This window comes from Ursus maritimus, unplaced genomic scaffold (assembly GCF_017311325.1).
Source record: "Ursus maritimus isolate PB19 unplaced genomic scaffold, ASM1731132v1 scaffold_35, whole genome shotgun sequence".
Lineage (NCBI taxonomy): Eukaryota > Metazoa > Chordata > Mammalia > Carnivora > Ursidae > Ursus > Ursus maritimus.
The window spans coordinates 6,609,759-6,628,229 of record NW_024426119.1 but is presented as its reverse complement, the minus strand read 5'-3'; the positions used below and the strand labels follow the sequence as shown (position 1 = coordinate 6,628,229).

The 18,471-nt window shown below is 44.2% G+C and overlaps 1 protein-coding gene across 4 annotated transcripts in view; it reads right to left on the bottom strand.

Moving 5' to 3' along the window:
- EIF2AK4 (eukaryotic translation initiation factor 2 alpha kinase 4) overlaps window positions 1-18,471 on the bottom strand; it is a 103,141-nt gene that overhangs the window by 50,705 nt on the left and 33,965 nt on the right. For all 4 annotated transcript variants that reach the window (XR_005831924.1, XM_040620449.1, XM_040620450.1 and 1 more), the window contains exons 7-12: window positions 15,694-15,809; window positions 12,573-12,730; window positions 10,469-11,004; window positions 5,271-5,377; window positions 4,509-4,666; window positions 469-926 (exon numbers count right to left, since the gene is read on the bottom strand). Coding sequence is in view for 3 of the 4 variants with exons in the window: in XM_040620449.1 (XP_040476383.1) it covers window positions 469-926; window positions 4,509-4,666; window positions 5,271-5,377; window positions 10,469-11,004; window positions 12,573-12,730; window positions 15,694-15,809 (1,533 nt within the window). In the remaining variant the exon portion in view is untranslated. The remainder of the gene's footprint in view (window positions 1-468; window positions 927-4,508; window positions 4,667-5,270; window positions 5,378-10,468; window positions 11,005-12,572; window positions 12,731-15,693; window positions 15,810-18,471) is intronic.

Here is an 18,471-nt window from a genome sequence, read left to right as displayed (position 1 = left end):
AAACTCCCTGTTATAATTCCATAGCTAAGTGTTAACATCAACTGTACCCAACTGGACAGGATGAAAGCAAACCAGGAAAGCCAAGACCGACCAGGGTGGCTTCTGAGATGCACAACCTTTAGGATCGTAATTCTTGACTTTTGGAACTGCAGTTGGCCCTACGTCAAGATTCTAAGTTAGTTTTTAAATGGCCCAGAGTCGGAAGCCCTTATCCAAAATAATGCTCTTTTGAAAAAACTTTCTATCAATGGTACTAAGATGAGGTATTGAAAGGAATTTCTCTTTTTCCTTTCTGCAGGGCTTGGATTTTGGAGATCTTTTGAAGACGAGAGGGAATAAATACCCTTGGGTTGAATCTGGTTCCTCTCTACAGACACCATTCTCTAGGGCAACACGGTGACAGCCTGGGTTTCTAACTGAATCCCCTCTCCCGGGGCATGGGCCTGGCGCCCCCGCCGATGCTCTTACAGGAAGGGTTGCCGGAAGACGCCCCCGTCCTCGTCCTCGTCGTCGTCATCGTCGACGTCCTCGTCGCTGCTGGAGCCCGGGCTGGCGGCGGGGAAGCGGGCGCTGGCCGAGCGCTCGCCCGACGTGCTCCACTCCACGGAGCTGAGGATGGGCGGGGGCGCGGCGGCCTCCACGCTGCCCGGGCCGTCGGGGCCGCTGTTGTGCGCGGGCGGCTGGGACGAAGCTCGCCCGTCGCGTGCCTGGGGCCGTGAGTCCGAGTCCGAGTCCAGGGGCAGCGTCCCCGAGCCCACCGGCCGCTCGTATCTCTCGATCCAGGCGTTGTAGTAGCGTACGATGTTCTCGTGGTGCAGGCGCGACAGCAGCGTCACCTCGCCCTTGATCCTGCGGAAATGCCTGCTGGCTGGGTTGATGGGGATGCGCTTCACCGCGTAGCAGCAGCCGTCCAGCTTGTTCTGCACCTGCCGTGGGGAGAGGGAGGGGAAGGAGCCCGGCGCCCGTCAGCCGCTGGGAGCCTCGCAGGCTGGCATTTGTAGCCCGTCCCCATGCCCTCCCAAGGGGAGCCCAGAGTTCTCAGTGAGAAGCAACAGCTACAGTCGAGAGCCACATATTTCAACCTCTTAAGCTGAACACAGTCTTGACTGCCAAAATGCATAGAAAACATCTCACCTCAAATGACATGTATATTTAGCTTAATAAGAGACCTGGAGAAAACATGACCTCCATTTTAATCATTTATTTTACTGACAACTACATTCCTGCTTTTCCATTATCGTATCTGCTATCTCAATTCTGAGAAATTATTTTAACCCTGTTTAAAAAATACTAATTATTTTTGGAGCACCTGGGTGGTACAGTTCCTTAAGTGAGGACTCTTGGTTTCAGCTCAGGTCATGATCTCAGGGTTGTGAGACCAGCCCTGTGCCTGCTCCCTGCTCAGCAGGGAGTCTGCTTGAGAGTCTCTCTCCCTCTCCTCCTGCCCCTCCTGCTCGTGTTGCCTCTCCCTCTGTTATCAAATAAATAAATCTTCGGCGCCTGGGTAGCGCAGTCGTTAAGCGTCTGCCTTCGGCTCAGGGCGTGATCCCGGCGTTATGGGATCGAGCCCCACATCAGGCTCCTCTGCTGGGAGCCTGCTTCTTCCCCTCCCACTCCCCTGCTGTGTTCTCTCTCTCTCTCTCTCTCTCTCTCTCTCTCGCTGGCTGTCACATAAATAAAATCTTTAAAAAAATCTTAAAAAAAAATCTTTAAAAAAAATACTACTTTCTACAGTATGAGGTTTCAGAATTTGTTTCTCTCCAAGTTTTTTTTTTTAACACTTCAAATCATTAAATACAAATTAAACTCCAAAAATGTTAATCTGAATACAAATTCTAATTCTGGACTTATCAAGCAGTGTAAACCTGCGCAAATGACTTAATTTCCCTGAAACTCCATTTTCTCATTATACAGTGGCATGTATGCCACTCCCCTCACCACAGAAGTGATGACTCTAAGGATGAAATGAGTTAGGTGAACGAAGCACTTACGACCAAGGCCTCACTGAGCAAGGCGCTAGGAAAACAAGACTGGTATCAACACAATTACTGCCAACTGATTTGGTTTATACTAAGACTGCTACTAAGATTTATGACTGATGTTACGTTTCAAGACTAGAACAATGCGATTAAGAACACAATAAAGACAAGAAAAATACAAGTGAAAGTTTCAAAGTCTCCACATCCTGCCTAGAGACACCTTCTCTCGGGCAGTCACAGGATGCCACCAGGTTGACGCAATTAACTTTTACAAAACTTTGTTCACCAGAACATTCCGGACCCAATGTGCAGGTCAACTGAGGTGATGAAAAGCAATGACTTGGCCATAGGCACAGGGAGGAACTAGCTGATTACAAAATACAAAATAAAGCATCATTCTCATAGGTTTCGATTAGAATGAGAAGGGAGTACTATAAAATTTAGTATCAGATTACCTTTGTGTGGAAACAATGGCCAAAAAAAACATGCTTTTGAGTAGAAAAGATATAGGTCTGAATGCTGGTTTCATCCCCCCCCCTTTTTTTAAGATTTTATTTAATATTTGACAGAGAGAGAGAGCACAAGCAGGAGGAGTGGCAGGCAGAGGGAGAAGCAGGCTCCCAGCTGAGCAAGGAGCCTGATGTGGGGCTCGATCCCAGGACCCTGGGCTGAGCCACCGGCTCAGCCACCCAGGCGCCCTGGTTTCACCCCTTACTGCATGTACGCAACCTCATACAAATTATGTAACTTCTCTGAAGGTCAGTTCCCTCATGTGAAATATGGGGATAATACTTATTTCGTAACAATGTCATAAAACTGGAAGACAGGGTTTGTGAGCCACCTGGCACAGAACCTAAAATATGGAATGTGCTCCCAAAAGCTACGGCCCTGTGTTCTTTCATTGCTACATCATTAACACAGTAGAGAACAGTGGAAAGTCTTGGCTTCGTCTTTGACCTTGAGTCTCAGAATACATCATGAATGCCTGGAGTCACTGACTGGGGTGTGGAGCTCACCACACTGCAAACTCCCAGGGGTTCACTTATTACAGTGGAAAGGTGTCTAAACCATAATGGGGCCAACTGCTCATGAAATGCCAGATCACTGAACAGAATGCCCTACCCTAACCCAGAAAAGAGAGATGGAGTGTGAGGGCTGTGGCCTCTCAGAGGGAAAAACCACAGAAGAACTTAGGGGCTTAAATTACTAGATGTTTTTATTGTATAAGCCTACTCATCATTTGTTAAGTACTTGTAAGGAAATGGAGCTTGATAATGTCTCATGTTGAAGAATCAAAAATACAAACAAGTTAAGGGGCGCCTGGGTGGCACAGCGGTTAAGCGTCTGCCTTCAGCTCAGGGTGTGATCCCGGCGTTCTGGGATCGAGCCCCACATCAGGCTCCTCTGCTAGGAGCCTGCTTCTTCCTCTCCCACTCCCCCTGCTTGTGTTCCCTCTCTCGCTGGCTGTCTCTATATCTGTCAAATAAATAAATAAAATCTTTAAAAAAAAAAATACGAACCAGTTAAAAGACTTGATTAAAATTACAGTGTGAGTCAAAGGAATAATATATACATCCATGACCCACTCCCCTGAAGAGCACTGAGATCACCCAAACAGGGTATCTGCCCACAGTAGGTCTATTGAACCACCTAGCGATAATGTCTACACTATCACGAAGAAAGCTGAAAATTTTCCATGATCTTCTAACTTGCTTTTGGAAAGCTTAAGATTGTCTTTCTGTCCCTGACTACCACAGAAAACCTTTTTATTTTGGGGGTTGCTGTAAAAGGCCTCCCACAGTAACACCAGTAACCCTTCCTAATAACACTCTCTGAGTCCTAAACAGGCATATGCCCTCCTGAGGGGGGGCCATTTTATCCTGTGAAAGGTAACATGTCTTATATGGACTTAATAATACAATATTAGCCTGGGTCTCCTGAAGTCAAAATACTTAAATTACACAAGAACAGCTGAAATCTCTCTCTCAAGGGGGGCAGGTAATCATAAGTCACCCAAAGAGACCAGAGAGCAGAAGGGAAGACCTAACAACAGCACGCCTTCGTAACGCACCACTGATTTTCTTTCTCAGTAACAGATGGGAAATAAAAGCCACTGAGACCTTCTGGGGCCATTTCCCGGTGAATCCCACCTCAGCTCTAACCTCGCAGCCCTTTTATCTACAGCACCTCTGAAAGCAAATGGGACAAAAAGGACAATTTTCTTTCTGAACCAAAGCACAGAAAAATGGTCTTCACGGAGGGGCTTGGCTCCACTTGAAGCCCCGGTACAATCATGTGCTTTTCACGTTAATGCACCGCATCACGCGAGGAGGAGGAAATGCCGCGCTCTTAGTGTGTCCGCTGGGACTCTGAAAGTAAAGCCTTTAACTCTCCAAAGGTGATGAGGATCATAGTTTCAAATGGTCGTATTTACTTCTCTCCCCACTCTCAAAAAAGAACTCCATTAAGTCTGCGGAAAGGGAACAGAGAAGGAGCTCTGAAGGGCCTGGGCACAACTCCGTACCACACCTTGATGACAGCTCCAAAGGCTCCTTTCCCGAGAAGCTGTAATTCTTCAAACTCGATGAAATACCGGGAAAACTGTCTCTGCGTCTCGCTGAAGAATGCTGCACTGGGCAGCTGCTTACTCGGAATAACAGTCTCCACATAGTCTTGTCCTCCAGAATCTGAGATGAAAACAAAATGAGAGAAGCAAACAAGGCATCAGAGAAAGAGCAAGGGACGCAAAACCCAACAACAAAGCCAGGGCTGGAAGAGGACCCAACCTGTAGTGTGACCAAGGACCTCTTTCCTCGCACGGATCCTTCGACACTTCTTCGCTCGTTCTTCTTCAAGGAGCTAGAGTATGTATCAGCCCGGGTTATGGGCGGGGCTAAGTCAGACCCCCCAGTAAGGGAACCACTACGCCATGGAGCCAGACCCCAAACCTGGGTCTCCTGACCCATCCCCAGCTCCACGGAGGTTCCTTAATCTGTTCCTTGAGTAGCAACAGGGAAATCTAGTTACATGGCAGTAAGGCGACAGGACAAGAAGGGGGACCCAACACGAAGAGAGGCTACCCCAACGGACACTCCAACAGTCGATGCTGGAAAAACCAGGACGGCAAAACAGTTCTATGCACACAGTACACATGCGATGAATGGACTTATGTCTAGCTCGGCATAGAACAGAGAAATGATCCAGGCAGTCCGTTCCAGTGTTAGGTTTCTGCGTACTTTCAAAGTAATTTATGTCAAACAGGCTTTCAAGAAAGAGTAGTAACAGGCTCACCTTCAGGACTTTGTTCCAATAAAGACATTTTCGGCTGAGGACTGATAAAGCTGTGTTTCAGCAACTGCTGGGCACTCCATCTTTCCTTGTCGTCCAAGCAAACACACCTCAGTGAGAGGGCAGAGAGAATCTCAGCAACCCAGAAAATAATCACTAAACTCGTTAATCCAAGGGTTTATTTATTTATGGGTTTATTTTAAGGTAAATACACATCAGAGAACTTATGTTGCTTATGGACCAAAAGGCACTCCTAAATGAATCCATGCTGAACACCAGGCTGGGTGTAAGCGGGGAATCAAAAAAACAGATAGTCTTTAGAGGCAGGAAGACCTACCTCGTGGAACAATTTCTTATACAGGTGTAAGACAGCACAGGTTATGAATTTTCATGCCCACTAAAGAGTTCAGGGACTTGCCATCCTACACTAAGCCTCTCCAGGGACCAGTGAAAAACAAAGTTCTCCGAAAGAAAAGCAAATCTGATGGCTGATGCAGGGCGGGGGCCCAGCAGGACAAACTCTGGACGAAGCCTGTTCAGGGTATGAACAGTTAAGGACGACTTTTTAAGAAGTCCCACATTTATCATATACTTTCTTCTCATTCTCATTCCTTGAACCTTGTTTGGTGTTCTAATAAGTCATTTTTGTTCTTTAACGAAGACAAGCTGTACCTTTAACCCGGTGGTTCTCCAGGTGGGTCCCTCACCAGAAGCAGCAGTCCCAGTACGATCTGGGAATCTGTTACAAATTCTATTCCAACCCCGTCCTAGTAAATCAGCAACTCTGGTGGTCTGGGCAGTAATCTGTGCTTGACCAAGCTGTCCAGGTGATTTCAATCCAAGATACGGTCTGAGAACCACCGTTCTCACTAATCTAAACTGTTCGGCTTTTATGACAATGACCCAAGTAGCACCACTTCGCAGCGCCTGACCCTGGTATTTAAAAGAACCATCACAGTGAATTCCGAACTCACCAGCTATGGTGGCAGTAACTACCTTAAAGGGTAACATTTATTTTTTTATGCCAACACGGAAATGCAAAGCACTCCTAATTTCGTACCCTGAAAAGGACAAGATCACAATAAAAGCATCTGCGTAAGATACGGGCTTCCCCCCACCTAAATTTAAGATTAATTTTAATTATATCAGTAAAACAAAAAAAACCTTCTCCGTGCAAATATGGAACCATGACTGATTATGATACAGTCTTTGACTAAATCCCCATCTCTCTCCAGTTCCTCTCGTCTCCTTGTCTGTCATTCCAGACTTTTTTCTATGCATTTAACACAATCGTGTACAAGATGCGGTTTCGCTTTGCACATATATTGTTGTTAATGACAGCATCTTACATTATCCCCAACTTGCTTTTTTCATGTGCTCCCATAAAAGACTGCACTGCTGGAAGGCCGTGGGGCAGGGGGACCACCAAGCACTCCTCGAAGGCCAGCTGGGTGTCCTATCATTCAACTCCATTCTGACACTATGTACCTGGAGATAGCATCCGATCCCACAGGTTGAGGGCTCAGTCCTTTAAGATGGGCCCCCCAACCCCATGCAGATGCTAACTGCAACCTGTGCTTTCAACCAACCAGCTGAAGACTGGAGGTTCCAACAACCCCCTCCTTGGGTTCAAGTTGCCTGCTACAGTGCTTCGCAGAACCCAGAATGTTTTATCTCCTAGAGTACCAGTTTCTTATGAAAGGATGTAACTCAGGTAGAGCCAGACAGGAGAAATGCAGCACTTCCATGTGCTCACCAACCAGAAGCTCTCCGAAACCCATCCTTTTGGGTTTTTATGGAGGCTTCATTATAGAGACATGATTGATTAAATCATTAGCTACTGGGGATCGATCCAATGTCCAGCCCTTGTCTACACCCCACAGGTCGGGAAGTGGGACTGGATGTGTAACCCCCTCTGGTCATGGGTTGGTTCTCAGGTCAGCTCTCTGGGCAACCAGCTCTGATCCTCAGGTGAGTTCCAAAATTCACCTCATTAACATAACAAGAGACAGTGGTTTTAGAGCTCTGTGCTTGCCAGGCACTTCCTAGTTACAAGAGAAAGGAAGTCATTAAGTTCTGTGCCTCAGTGATGTCAACTGGAAAATGTTACTAAGAACAGCATATAGAGAACAAACAGGGCTGATGGGAGGTGGGTGGGGGATGGGCTAAATGGGTGATGGGTATTAAGGAGGGCACCTGTGATGACCACTGGGTGTTATACATAAGTGATGAATCACTAAATTCTATACCTGAAGCCAATATTACACTGTATGTTAACTAACTGGAATTCAAATAAAAACTTAAAAAGAAAAAATAAAAGAAAAAAATAAAAGAAGGCACTGAGGATTTTATTGCCCTCACATTACCAAGCCAAAAAAAAAAAAAAAAAAAAATATATATATATATATTTTTTTTTTTAAAGATTTTATTTATTTATTCGACAGAGATAGAGACAGCCAGCTAGAGAGGGAACACAAACAGGGGGAGTGGGAGAGGAAGAAGCAGGCTCATAGCAGAAGAGCCTGATGTGGGGCTCGATCCCATAACACCGGGATCACGCCCTGAGGCGAAGGCAGATGCTTAACCGCTGTGCCACCCAGGCGCCCCCCCCAACTATATATTTCTTATTATAAATCACAATATTATACCACGTGTCTTAGAGATCTTTCCAAGCCAGTACTTCAAGATCGTTTTGAGCTTACCAGAATTTATTCACATTACATACACGCTCTCCTACTGTTGGGCATTTTAGATTATTTCCACTTTTCACCTGTACAAAAAAATGCTTCAATGAACGTCCACATACCATGTCCTACTGGGTTTCTTAAGTCCACTGTCCACCGTAACTCAACTGTGACAGTAATCCAGAAAACTTTAAAGCCTACCTAGAATGAATTGCATCTTTAAGAGATGTTATAAGCCACCAGGATCTCAGTTAAAAAGATGAAATTTTCCGAAACAATCATTTTGGCACCAGACTAGCTCTAAGCAGCAGAGGCAAATGCTACGTCCGGCTCTGAAAAGGGATGAAATGCCTGGAAACTCACCCATTAGGTGCACTGTCCTCTCGACTGAGGACGGCGGTGACATGTGACACTGCCTAGGCGTTGGCCCCTGTACAGGTGTGAGCGAGCTCACTAAATTCTCACAGCCACCTCAGGAGGTAGGCAGTGCTATTATTACATTACTCCATTAAATTAAATTATTAAATGAAAACGATCCATTTTACAAGGACAAGCCTTAAGGCAGAGAGTTGAAGTACTCAGCTAGGAAAGCGTAAAGGGGGGACCTGAATCCATCTGTCCCGCTCCAGGCTGGGCTCTTTCCTATCACAGAGACTGATACGGAGCAAAACCTTTCTCCAAAGGATTTCACCAAGAAGTAGAAAGACAACTACAAACGAAATGTTGCTATGCTTGTGCTGTTGCTGAAATGATTGTTTTCTTTTTTTAACTGGGGCTGGACAGGACAGGGAGTAAGATAATACCGTGTCCATCAAACCAGTCTAGGATGCGACAGGAATATACCAAAAACTAAAGGACAACCATGTGAAACAGAGTAAGAAATCGTGCTGATCTCAAGTTCAACAGCCACAGAGTGTTGAGTGATTCTCTAAGAAGAAAACTAGTAAAGTTTCAGCTACTGAGTCTGTCATTTTTCTGTTAAATGTGAGAGATACGTTGCACATAAACTTCCCAGTGGTGTTTTTTAAAAATACATACCGCTATTCGCTAAGTTACCCTTGACCCATAAAGAAGGGCCAAAAGCAAACTATTGGTGGTTCTGTCACTGTATTTCTATTGATGTCCTTTTAGCCAACTTCATCCTCAGGCTGCATTTAAATAAGTATTTTCAAAGTTCTTTTGCATTTAAGAGAAACTGCGAAAGATTTCTTTAGAAATCTTAAGATGTTTGTATACTTTGAGAGAACACAGTTCATCAAAGTTGGCCTCTTTCCACGACTCTCTGTACATCACGTCTGCTTCTGTTTTACACAGAAACTATCTTATTTAAACAGAAGTGCAGTTACTTTCATTTTTGTAACAGGTAATGAGGGATAGCAAATACCATTCCAGCTCAGGTCAAGCGGCAGTTGAGACAGATGGAATAGGAACAATAATGTGAAGGGTAAAAGAAATGCAGGGAGTAGATAAAAATGAATGGCTGGGAAAAAGAAAGAAAGTGAGAAACAAGACAGAGTGCTGGGAAGCGAAGAAACCAGTCCGGCTCAACTTCCGCAGGAAGGCTGGACCAGGGAAGTGCCTGGAAAAACCCACACTGAAAGGATCTCATTTCTCGTTTAACCGAGAAACTGAGAGAACCTAGGTCTGGCTTGCACAGGGCAGAGGCAGGGCTAAGCTGGGAAGCACTGAAGGGAAGGACCTGGACAAACACTTTAGGCCCTAGGTGAGCCTTTCAGTAAGGATTCTCTCGGAGCAGTCAGACTTGGCCCTGCAGTGACATATGCACCTGGAATTTACAGGTGTGGAAAATCCCATGGCTCGTGCGAGGAACTCACTGCATTCTACCACCTGGCTGCATGAGACATTGCTAACGAAGAACGGTTAAGAAGAACAATGGGCAGAACTGGAATTCTCCTAAAGCTGTTTTTAAATAGGAGGCCTTGTCTTTAGATAGGAGCCAGCAGCTAAGGTGGACAGAGAGGGTCTTCCATTTGGAATACCTGGGGCATTTCTCCCTGCAGCAATCCCCGTTAACTTCCTAGATACACCAGGCGCTCCCCAAAAGCAGTCTGAAAATCTACTACAAGCCCAAGTGAATTTAGGAGAATGTGCAAGTTAAGGGAATGAAAATGATAAGCAAGAAATCAGAACCTATGAGGCTGAGAAAGGGTTGGAAGAACGAAAGAATACACTCCAATCCTGTTCCTCACTTTTCAGCTTAAACACATCACTCAGATGCTGGGCACACTCAAGCACAATTACAAGTTCAGGAGTAGGGGCGCCTGGGGGGCTCAGGCAGTTAAGCATCTGCCTCAGGCTCAGGTCATGATCTCAGGGTCCTAGGATCGAGTCCCACATTGGGCTCCTTGCCCAGCCGGGAAGCCTACTTTTCCCTCTACCCACCATTCCCCCTGCTTGTGCGCTCTCTAATAAATAAAATGTTTAAAAAACTTTTTTTTTTTTTTAAAAAAAGCTCAGGACTAAAGTGCAATTAGCTAGAATCTCAGTGATACTCACTTCTTCAGAAAATCTTGAAAGTCAGCTGGTAAGTCACGAGGGATGGTCACAGGGTACTCTCCACATTCTTGTCCTTGGCTGAGGAAGAGGAGCAGAAGGCCAAGACACCAAACATCCCCTTTCTTGCCCGTTTTGTAAGGTAGGGCACTGTCGCTAAAACTCACTCGGCTTTGTTCAAACACGTCCTCCTTGCAAATGTCTGCCAGGCGCTTAGAAATGCTGTAGTCCGTAATCTTGACATTGCCCTCTGCATCCACCAGGACATTCGATGCCCGCAGAACCTTGTGCACCACGTCATTGCTGTGCAAATACTCGAGGCCTGACAAGAGCTGAGCTGCGTACCTGCGGAGCTGATGCACGGGGACGGGGCCTGAGTGGCTCAGGTGTGCAGCGAGGGAGACCCCATTGATGTGCTCCAGTAAGATGTCCACTACGATGGAGTCATCTTGCTCTTTCAGATTCATTGCAAAGTAGCGTACTACATTTGGATGGCTCAATTTCACCAGTGAGCTGAATTCCGTTTCTGCCCCCTGAATCTGATAAGGAAAAACACCACTAAGATAATATTGCATCGATCAGCATTAGCTGGTATTTCATTTCAATAGTAAAATATTTAATAGAAAGAAATAAAATATTTAATGGAAAATGTACTTTCAAAGGAGAAGGAATACGTTCTGAACGATATCCTCTCCTAAATTACAAGGCCAACCTAATGGTTCATAAAGATGAAAGCAATTTAATTAATTCTCCACTTCCGTGATCTCAAAATCTAGCGTACAAATACTATAAAATTGATGAACAGCTTTTTTTTTTTTTTTTTTAAGATTTTATGGACTCATGACCTCAGCTGAAGGCAGATGCTTAACCAACTGAGCCACCCATGCGTCCCCAAATTAATCACTTTTCTCTATTTTTTTAGGTAGGCTCCATGCCCAGCGTGGAGCCCAATATGGGGCTTGAACTCAAGACCCTGAAATCAAGATGTGAGATTAAGAGTCAGACACTTGGGGGCGCCTGGGTGGCACAGCGGTTAAGCGTCTGCCTTCGGCTCAGGGCGTGATCCCGGCGTTCCGGGATCGAGCCCCACATCAGGCTCCTCCGCTGTGAGCCTGCTTCTTCCTCTCCCACTCCCCCTGCTTGTGTTCCCTCTCTCGCTGGCTGTCTCTATCTCTGTCGAATGAATAAATAAAATCTTAAAAAAAAAAAAAAGAGTCGGACACTTAACCCACTGAGCCACCCAGGTGCCCAGGTGAACAGCTTTTAAAAGCAATTTCTTTTGCCTAAGAGAAGGAAAAAAAAAAAAAGGAAAGAAAGAAACAAACATTAATTTGTAAGAAAACCTGTCCTGATTGGGATGCCTGGCTGGCTCACTCTGCACAGCGTGCGACTCTTGATTTTGGGATTGTGGGTTCAAGCTCCACGTTGGGTACAGAGATTATTTAAAAATAATAAAAAAGTAAAAAAAAAAACAAAAACAAAAACCCCTTTCCTGATTATAAAGCATCAACGTCAACCTTTTTAATAAGTATTAACACAAAAGAAAAATCCCCCACAAATTACCTATATGGTCAGTACCCAAAGGCAACCATTAAGATTTCAGTGTATTTGCTTCCAGTTTTTCTATAATAAATACACATTTCTAAACACAATGCTTTCCTACTGTTTGGAACCTCTTCATGATGTTAACTGTGCAATATGCAATGTTAAATGTTCTCCTTAAACTCAGAATTATAAATTAACATAAAAATGATCAGTCCCCTAAAATTCAGTTTTGATGCAAAGATTTCAAAAGATTGCAGAAAGCAGGAGAATGAAGTACTCTTTAGCCCCAGCTGGGGACAGCTATTAATGCCAAAAGACAGGCAGAGAAAGGAGGTACAGACAACAAAGTCTGACCGTGTTTTGTGAGTGTTGTGAAAGGGGTAGCAAGGGGCTGAGAAAACTCTGGAAAGGGGGCAGGTCCCCCAGCATCCCCTCTGGTTAAACAGATCTCATACCATTCTGGGCCATCTTTGCTAGCCAATCAAATGCACAGCTCTTTTGTTCTGTCATCTCGCCAAGTTCGAGGTGGGGCCTCTGCTCAGGGGCCACCTCGGATGCCCACCTGCTTTTTGCACTTATCAATCTTCTCCTTCTCTTGACTGGTAAGGAACGGACCCATTTTTTTCTGCCACCGAAGGACCCACTCATGCAACAAGACAAAGTTTCCAGTGGCCGTTTCCAGAGCATTGTAAACTAATTTTCCAAGCTGCTCATCACTGCCTGCACATTGAAAGAAAACATGATGAAATCTCACTGGTCTATTTCCTGCGGGGGTAAAGAAAGAGGGGCTGTATCTTCATGCATTCATTCAATAGTGGATACCATATGCCAACTATAAAAAATAATGACTTCGTGTAATACATGCTCATTTGTGACCAAATTTGTAAGATTTAACAACATATTCTGAACCCTTAAACATTAACTTTTATAAAAGGACAGTAATCAACCATGAGATTTTAGTCTCAGATCAGCGTTTTCGTCTACTAGCCATTATTCACAATGTGCCTTTCATAACCGGTTCACTCCTGATCACCATACCTCCCCTCATGGACCTAAATACCAACTAATGTGATGGAAGGAATTTGGAGATGGGACACTCCATCAAGATTATTCCATCAACATAGATCAGAATTAAAAACAAGTTTTAATAATTTGGAAATTTGACTACACCAGTGATCTTCTTACTACAAAATCTGAGTATGTTCAGCAAATAGAAACTGGCCAATGGTTTTGGGTGAAGAAACCAGAAATGACCGTTTAAATTTGAAGCTAGAAAGGCAGACATATTTATTTAGCGATAGGCATATGGGCTTACAGTTTCCACTTGTACCTGGGAGAGCGAAATTCCTGCAACACCAATTTTTCATGAAAGACATGACAGAAAATGACCAAAAAACTGGAATGGAGAAAAGTATCACCCAAAATATTACCATTTTATTTCTCTTCCAGATCCCTCTCTTTTATTCTAATTTGCCAAATCATCGCCTATATAACAGGGTTTCTCACCCTTGACACTTTGACAATCTAGGCTAAAATCTTTTGCTGAAAAGGGCTGTCTTGTGCACTGTAGCGTTTAACAGCACCCCCGGTCTACCCCTAGGTGCCAGGAGCACCCCTACCCGAGTCTGAACCATCAGAAATATGTCCGGACATCCACAAACGTCCCCCAGGGGACAAAACTGCCCCCAATGGAGAACCACCATGATACAGTATTTTGTCTGTTTCTCTTAGTATATAAGTAATAATTTTCCATGATGCTACATTGTCTTCATAATGAAAAAATGTTCTAAAGAAATAATGGTATTTTTTTCTGTTTAAAAATGAAACATAACCTGTATTTGTAAGACAGAGTGGTCTCAGCAAAAACATGTTGGAGAAATGTGGCTGCACTAGCTCACTCAGACTTTTTAACTGAGCAGCAGTTTCTAACCTCATAGAAATGCTGGCAATTTAAGACATTTTAATTAAAATGATCTCTTATGCTAGTTAAGAATAATTCCTGACATTCTTAGCCTAAGGGGAAAAAACCTTGATGGGTGAAAATGTGTCAACCAAAGCAAGCAACCTGTGGAATGTGGGGTCTAAGCAGGACACATGGGGAGACACATGGTTTTTATGTTTACGGGATGGAATGTGATGTTATTTACAGAAAGTCTAAATGCGTGCATTATACTGTACGATGTCTTGCAATATATGTCTCCTTAATGGGAACCCGGTGGGTATCTCCTAACTGCTGATGGGGAGGTTTCTTTTTGTACTGTCATTTTGTTATCACCACCCACCTCTTGTCACTTTCTCGTGATGGGGGTAATAAAAGGGACAAAAGAACACACTGCGATGAGACTAAAGGAAATATGTTACCAGAAGATTTCTGAGACTCTATTATGCGCTAACAATCATGTGGACAGCTGGTCTCTGTTAAGTGCTTTATCATCAGCTTTCTCTGCTTCTAACAGGCTTAAGTTGAAAAACAAATGCTAATTAGTTCATCTTTTATAAAAACATTTCATAGAAAATCAGGACATTTTAAAAATGAGACGTGTTGTGAGAAAGCAAAATGAGTAATTTACTTGACGGCTTTATTAAAAAAATGTTCCGATTGCAAATGTGTCCCCTAATGAGGGTATTACTAGGGTAAATCGGTCTAATGCGTGCCAGTGGGAGAAGAGACTGAGCGAAGGTAACAGCCGCTGGATTAATTCGCCTTCCTGCTTTCCCTACATTACTGAAAGTAGTGAGTTTTATGTTGCCAGTTCGGGAGTCTGAAACGCCTCTGAGTCAAGGACAGTCTCAGGTCCAAGGTCGTGAGCCTGCTTAAATGGCTGCTTTGTCTGAATACGGCACTCTGTGTACACATGGTCCGCTTCCCGTCAGCCAAGGTTAAGTATCCAGTTCACAGACTATTAAGATACTCGGTTTCTTCTCCCTCTTATCTGCTGCCTGCTCCCTGGCAACGCCCCTGCTAATTTTTATCTCCTTAAAGGGGATGGGAAAAAGACACCAAAAGAAAGTAAATTCAATTTAGATAATTTGGCTGTTAGCTTTAGTAAGAATATTCATGGGACTGAAAATTAATTTGTCAAATTCACTACATGCAAGTGTTCCCTACACCAAGTAACAGCTGTATCTGTACGGCTGATAAAAGATGTACACTTAGGGCAAACAAGGTAGATAATGAAAACTCGATTTTAACATAAACAGTTCAAATCACAAACTGCTAAACCAGCTTTACCCCAAATAGCCGAGAGTAGACAAAGTTGCTGAATGAGACATATAGAAAATAAAGTGCTTTTCCTTTCAGGAATGCCAAGCAGGAAAATGTTATTCAGATGGATATCAACTTAAAAAAACTAGACTTGGTCATTACTTTATCAGCAATAGCTGTGCATGATGCAAAATTACTGATTCCTATTTCGATCAAAAAGCTTGACGAATTATAATGACACATTTTAAATGATCTTTAAGCTAACAGTATTTCCAAGAGCTTAGGTTTTTATTTCCATCGTACAGAAGGGGAAACCTGAGTGCTTTCTCATCCTGGTTACTAGGTAACCGGAACCAGAATGACTTACGACTTAATAGTCTCCCCTGCGTCAGACGATGCAGTGTCCGTTCCACCCCATTCCTTCATGATTAACTTTTGTTGTTAGAATAATTTAAGTCAATTTAGCTAGTTCACTCACCAATGCATTTCCCTTTGTAAACCATGAGCTGATCAGGACTTCCCATAGAGAAATACAGGACTTCGCAAGAGCCAGGAGAATCTTCGCTACTACATATAGAATACTGACGTTCTCGCCTTAAAAACAAATTTGGACAATGTTTGGTTTTTTTTTTTTTTTTCAGCGTAAGATTAACACAGGAAATTCTTGCCCCTCCATTTTCTCCCATTTACTAGCCCATTCACCATCTAGCATCTGTCTCTACTAGGAATTGAGCTGAAGTGATAATGGGATTGTTAGCACCCCACTCCATTGAGGTCTTCTCCACATGAACTCTACAAACCCCTAACTCTGTAGCTGTGCTGTCCAACAGGGGAGCCACTAGCCATGTGTGGCTATTTAGATTTAATTAAAACGAAATGAAAAGTTCAGGGACGCCTGGGTGGCTCAGTTGGTTAAGCATCTGCCTTCAGCTCAGGGCATGATTCCAGGGTCCTGGGGTCGAGTCCCACATCGGGCTCCTTGCTCAGGAGGGAGCCTGCTTCTCCCTCTGCCTATTGTTCCCCCTGCTTGTGCGCTCTTGTTCGCTCGCTCTCCCTCTCTTGCTGTCTCTCTGGCAAATAAATAAAATCTTTTTTAAAAATAAAAGAAATTACAAGTTCAGTTCTTCAACAGCAGTACCCAATTTTAGTACTCAAGAGCCACAAGTGACTAGTGGCTACCCTACTGGACAGCACCGATAGGGAGTATTTCCATCAGCACGGAAGTTCCACAGCAGTGACCTAGCTCATTCCCACAGTGGTCCCACATCTCGGCATTCCCACGTACCTGCACTTCTGGAGAAAGCTGCAAATGGGGGTCTGGAGCACTACAAATTCCTAGTCTCCAGTTGGGCCCCCAACCATCGCATGCTCTCATTGTCTTGCTTGTCTTTGGTTGATACGCTCTGTCGTTCTCCTTTATGACTTCTCCACAATACTCAAAGCCCACCCTGTCCTCCCCTCTTCCCCATTTTCTGCTTTTTTCCTAGGGAAGAAGCAATAGCTGGGAAGCTAGATGATAATGCAAAAATAATCAGGGAATTATGAATATAAATACAATATAAATGAATAAATTGGTAGAGGTTGCAGGGAAGAGGCAAAGGAGAGAGCTTCTGACAGTCAGGATTGGACACCTGTATGAGATGTTTCGATGAGGCACGGGGACAGATCTCTAGTAAGCAGCCCCCTCACTCTAAGCATGATCTTGCCTTCTACTTTCTCTGAGACCATGAAGCAGCGGACAGTGAAGCGCACACTTTCTATCACTCTACCGTCCATGTTTCTTGGCATCTGCACCATTCTTTCTTTTGCTCAGACTCTGATGGACAGCGATCCTGTCCTCAGTTCCATTCCCTACAGTCTCCTCTGACATCCTGGTCCATCAGGTAGGCCCTGTCTCCTGTATGTTCAGTCTGACCCTCCATCTAGGCTCCAGCCCCTCAGACTACAGCTCTCTTCCACTCCCCTTCCTCAATCCTGTGCTCCCACCCCCTCTTATTTTCGTTTTCAAACTTCCTTGCTTGCTGTCTCTACTTGTGAGCCTTCTCTTGACTCCTCGTGCTACTGCAATGTCAATAAAACCACCATCACCCTCCTACCCACTCTCAGTCTGGTTTTCCCCTTGGTTCTTTTGGTCTGGTTGGTGGCACAGTCATCCATTCTGTCTCCAGTCAGAAACATGGGAGCCTCCCTGAGCAACTAGACCTCCTACCTGTAGCTGATCCCCGCGTACCACCCTCTCCTCTCCAATTCCCTGTCCCCTTCAGGTCACCACCAACTTTCTCCTGGACACATGCAATACCATTATTAACTAAGCTCTCCACCTCCAGCCCTACGTGTCTTCCTCTACCTCAAACCCCTCCCACACTGCTCACAAGACCTACTATGATGTAAGTTTCTCGTATCACACATGTGTCTCTATATTTGAAACACCAGGGAATGACTATGATATACTGTAGTTCTGTTGAAACTTCTAAAGTTCTTTGTGAAACCAAGGGCGTACTAAAATTTATGGAGAGAAACATAAAAGCAAAGGTTTAAAATGACATGGAGGCTTAGTAACATAGACTATCCAGAAGCATCTCTATATCCACTCCAAAAGATGGTGCTAATAGGCATTTTAGCCTATGTCATCTTTACGTTGTTTATAGCGTGTCAATGCTTGGTTTAATGGTGTTTTAAGAGTATTGATCATCGTATCATGACTGTTAATTACAAACACAATGAGAATGTTAAGAGTTTTGGTATGAAAAGATGTATCATTGGGACTGAAATAAAAATTGAGAGAATTTTAAAAGTCAAAGTGTCAAGAAAACAACCAATGTGGTACAAACAGGATAGAATGTTTCATAGCAGTAATCACTCTGAAGGATAAAAAGTAAGTCTCAGAGTTTGAGGAGAAGGTTAAAGAGACAGAATCCAATGTCATCGACGTTTCCTGTTTTCACCCAAGAAATGTATATATATTGGGTGCTCATCATATCTATTTTGGACTCATCCAGAATTGAGTTTAGAACAAGCTTTAGGAATCTAATTCATTCATGAGTAAAACAGCTTCCGACCTCCATCAGAAATAGCCATCCCACGGGCGCCTGGGTGGCTCAGTCGGTTAAGCGTCTGCCTTCAGCTCAGGTCACGATCCCAGGGTCCTGGGATCGAGCCCCCACATCGGGCTCCTTACTCATCGAGGAGCCTGCTTCTCCCTCTGCCTGCCACTCCCCCTGCTTGTGCACTCTGACAAATAAATAAATCTTAAAAA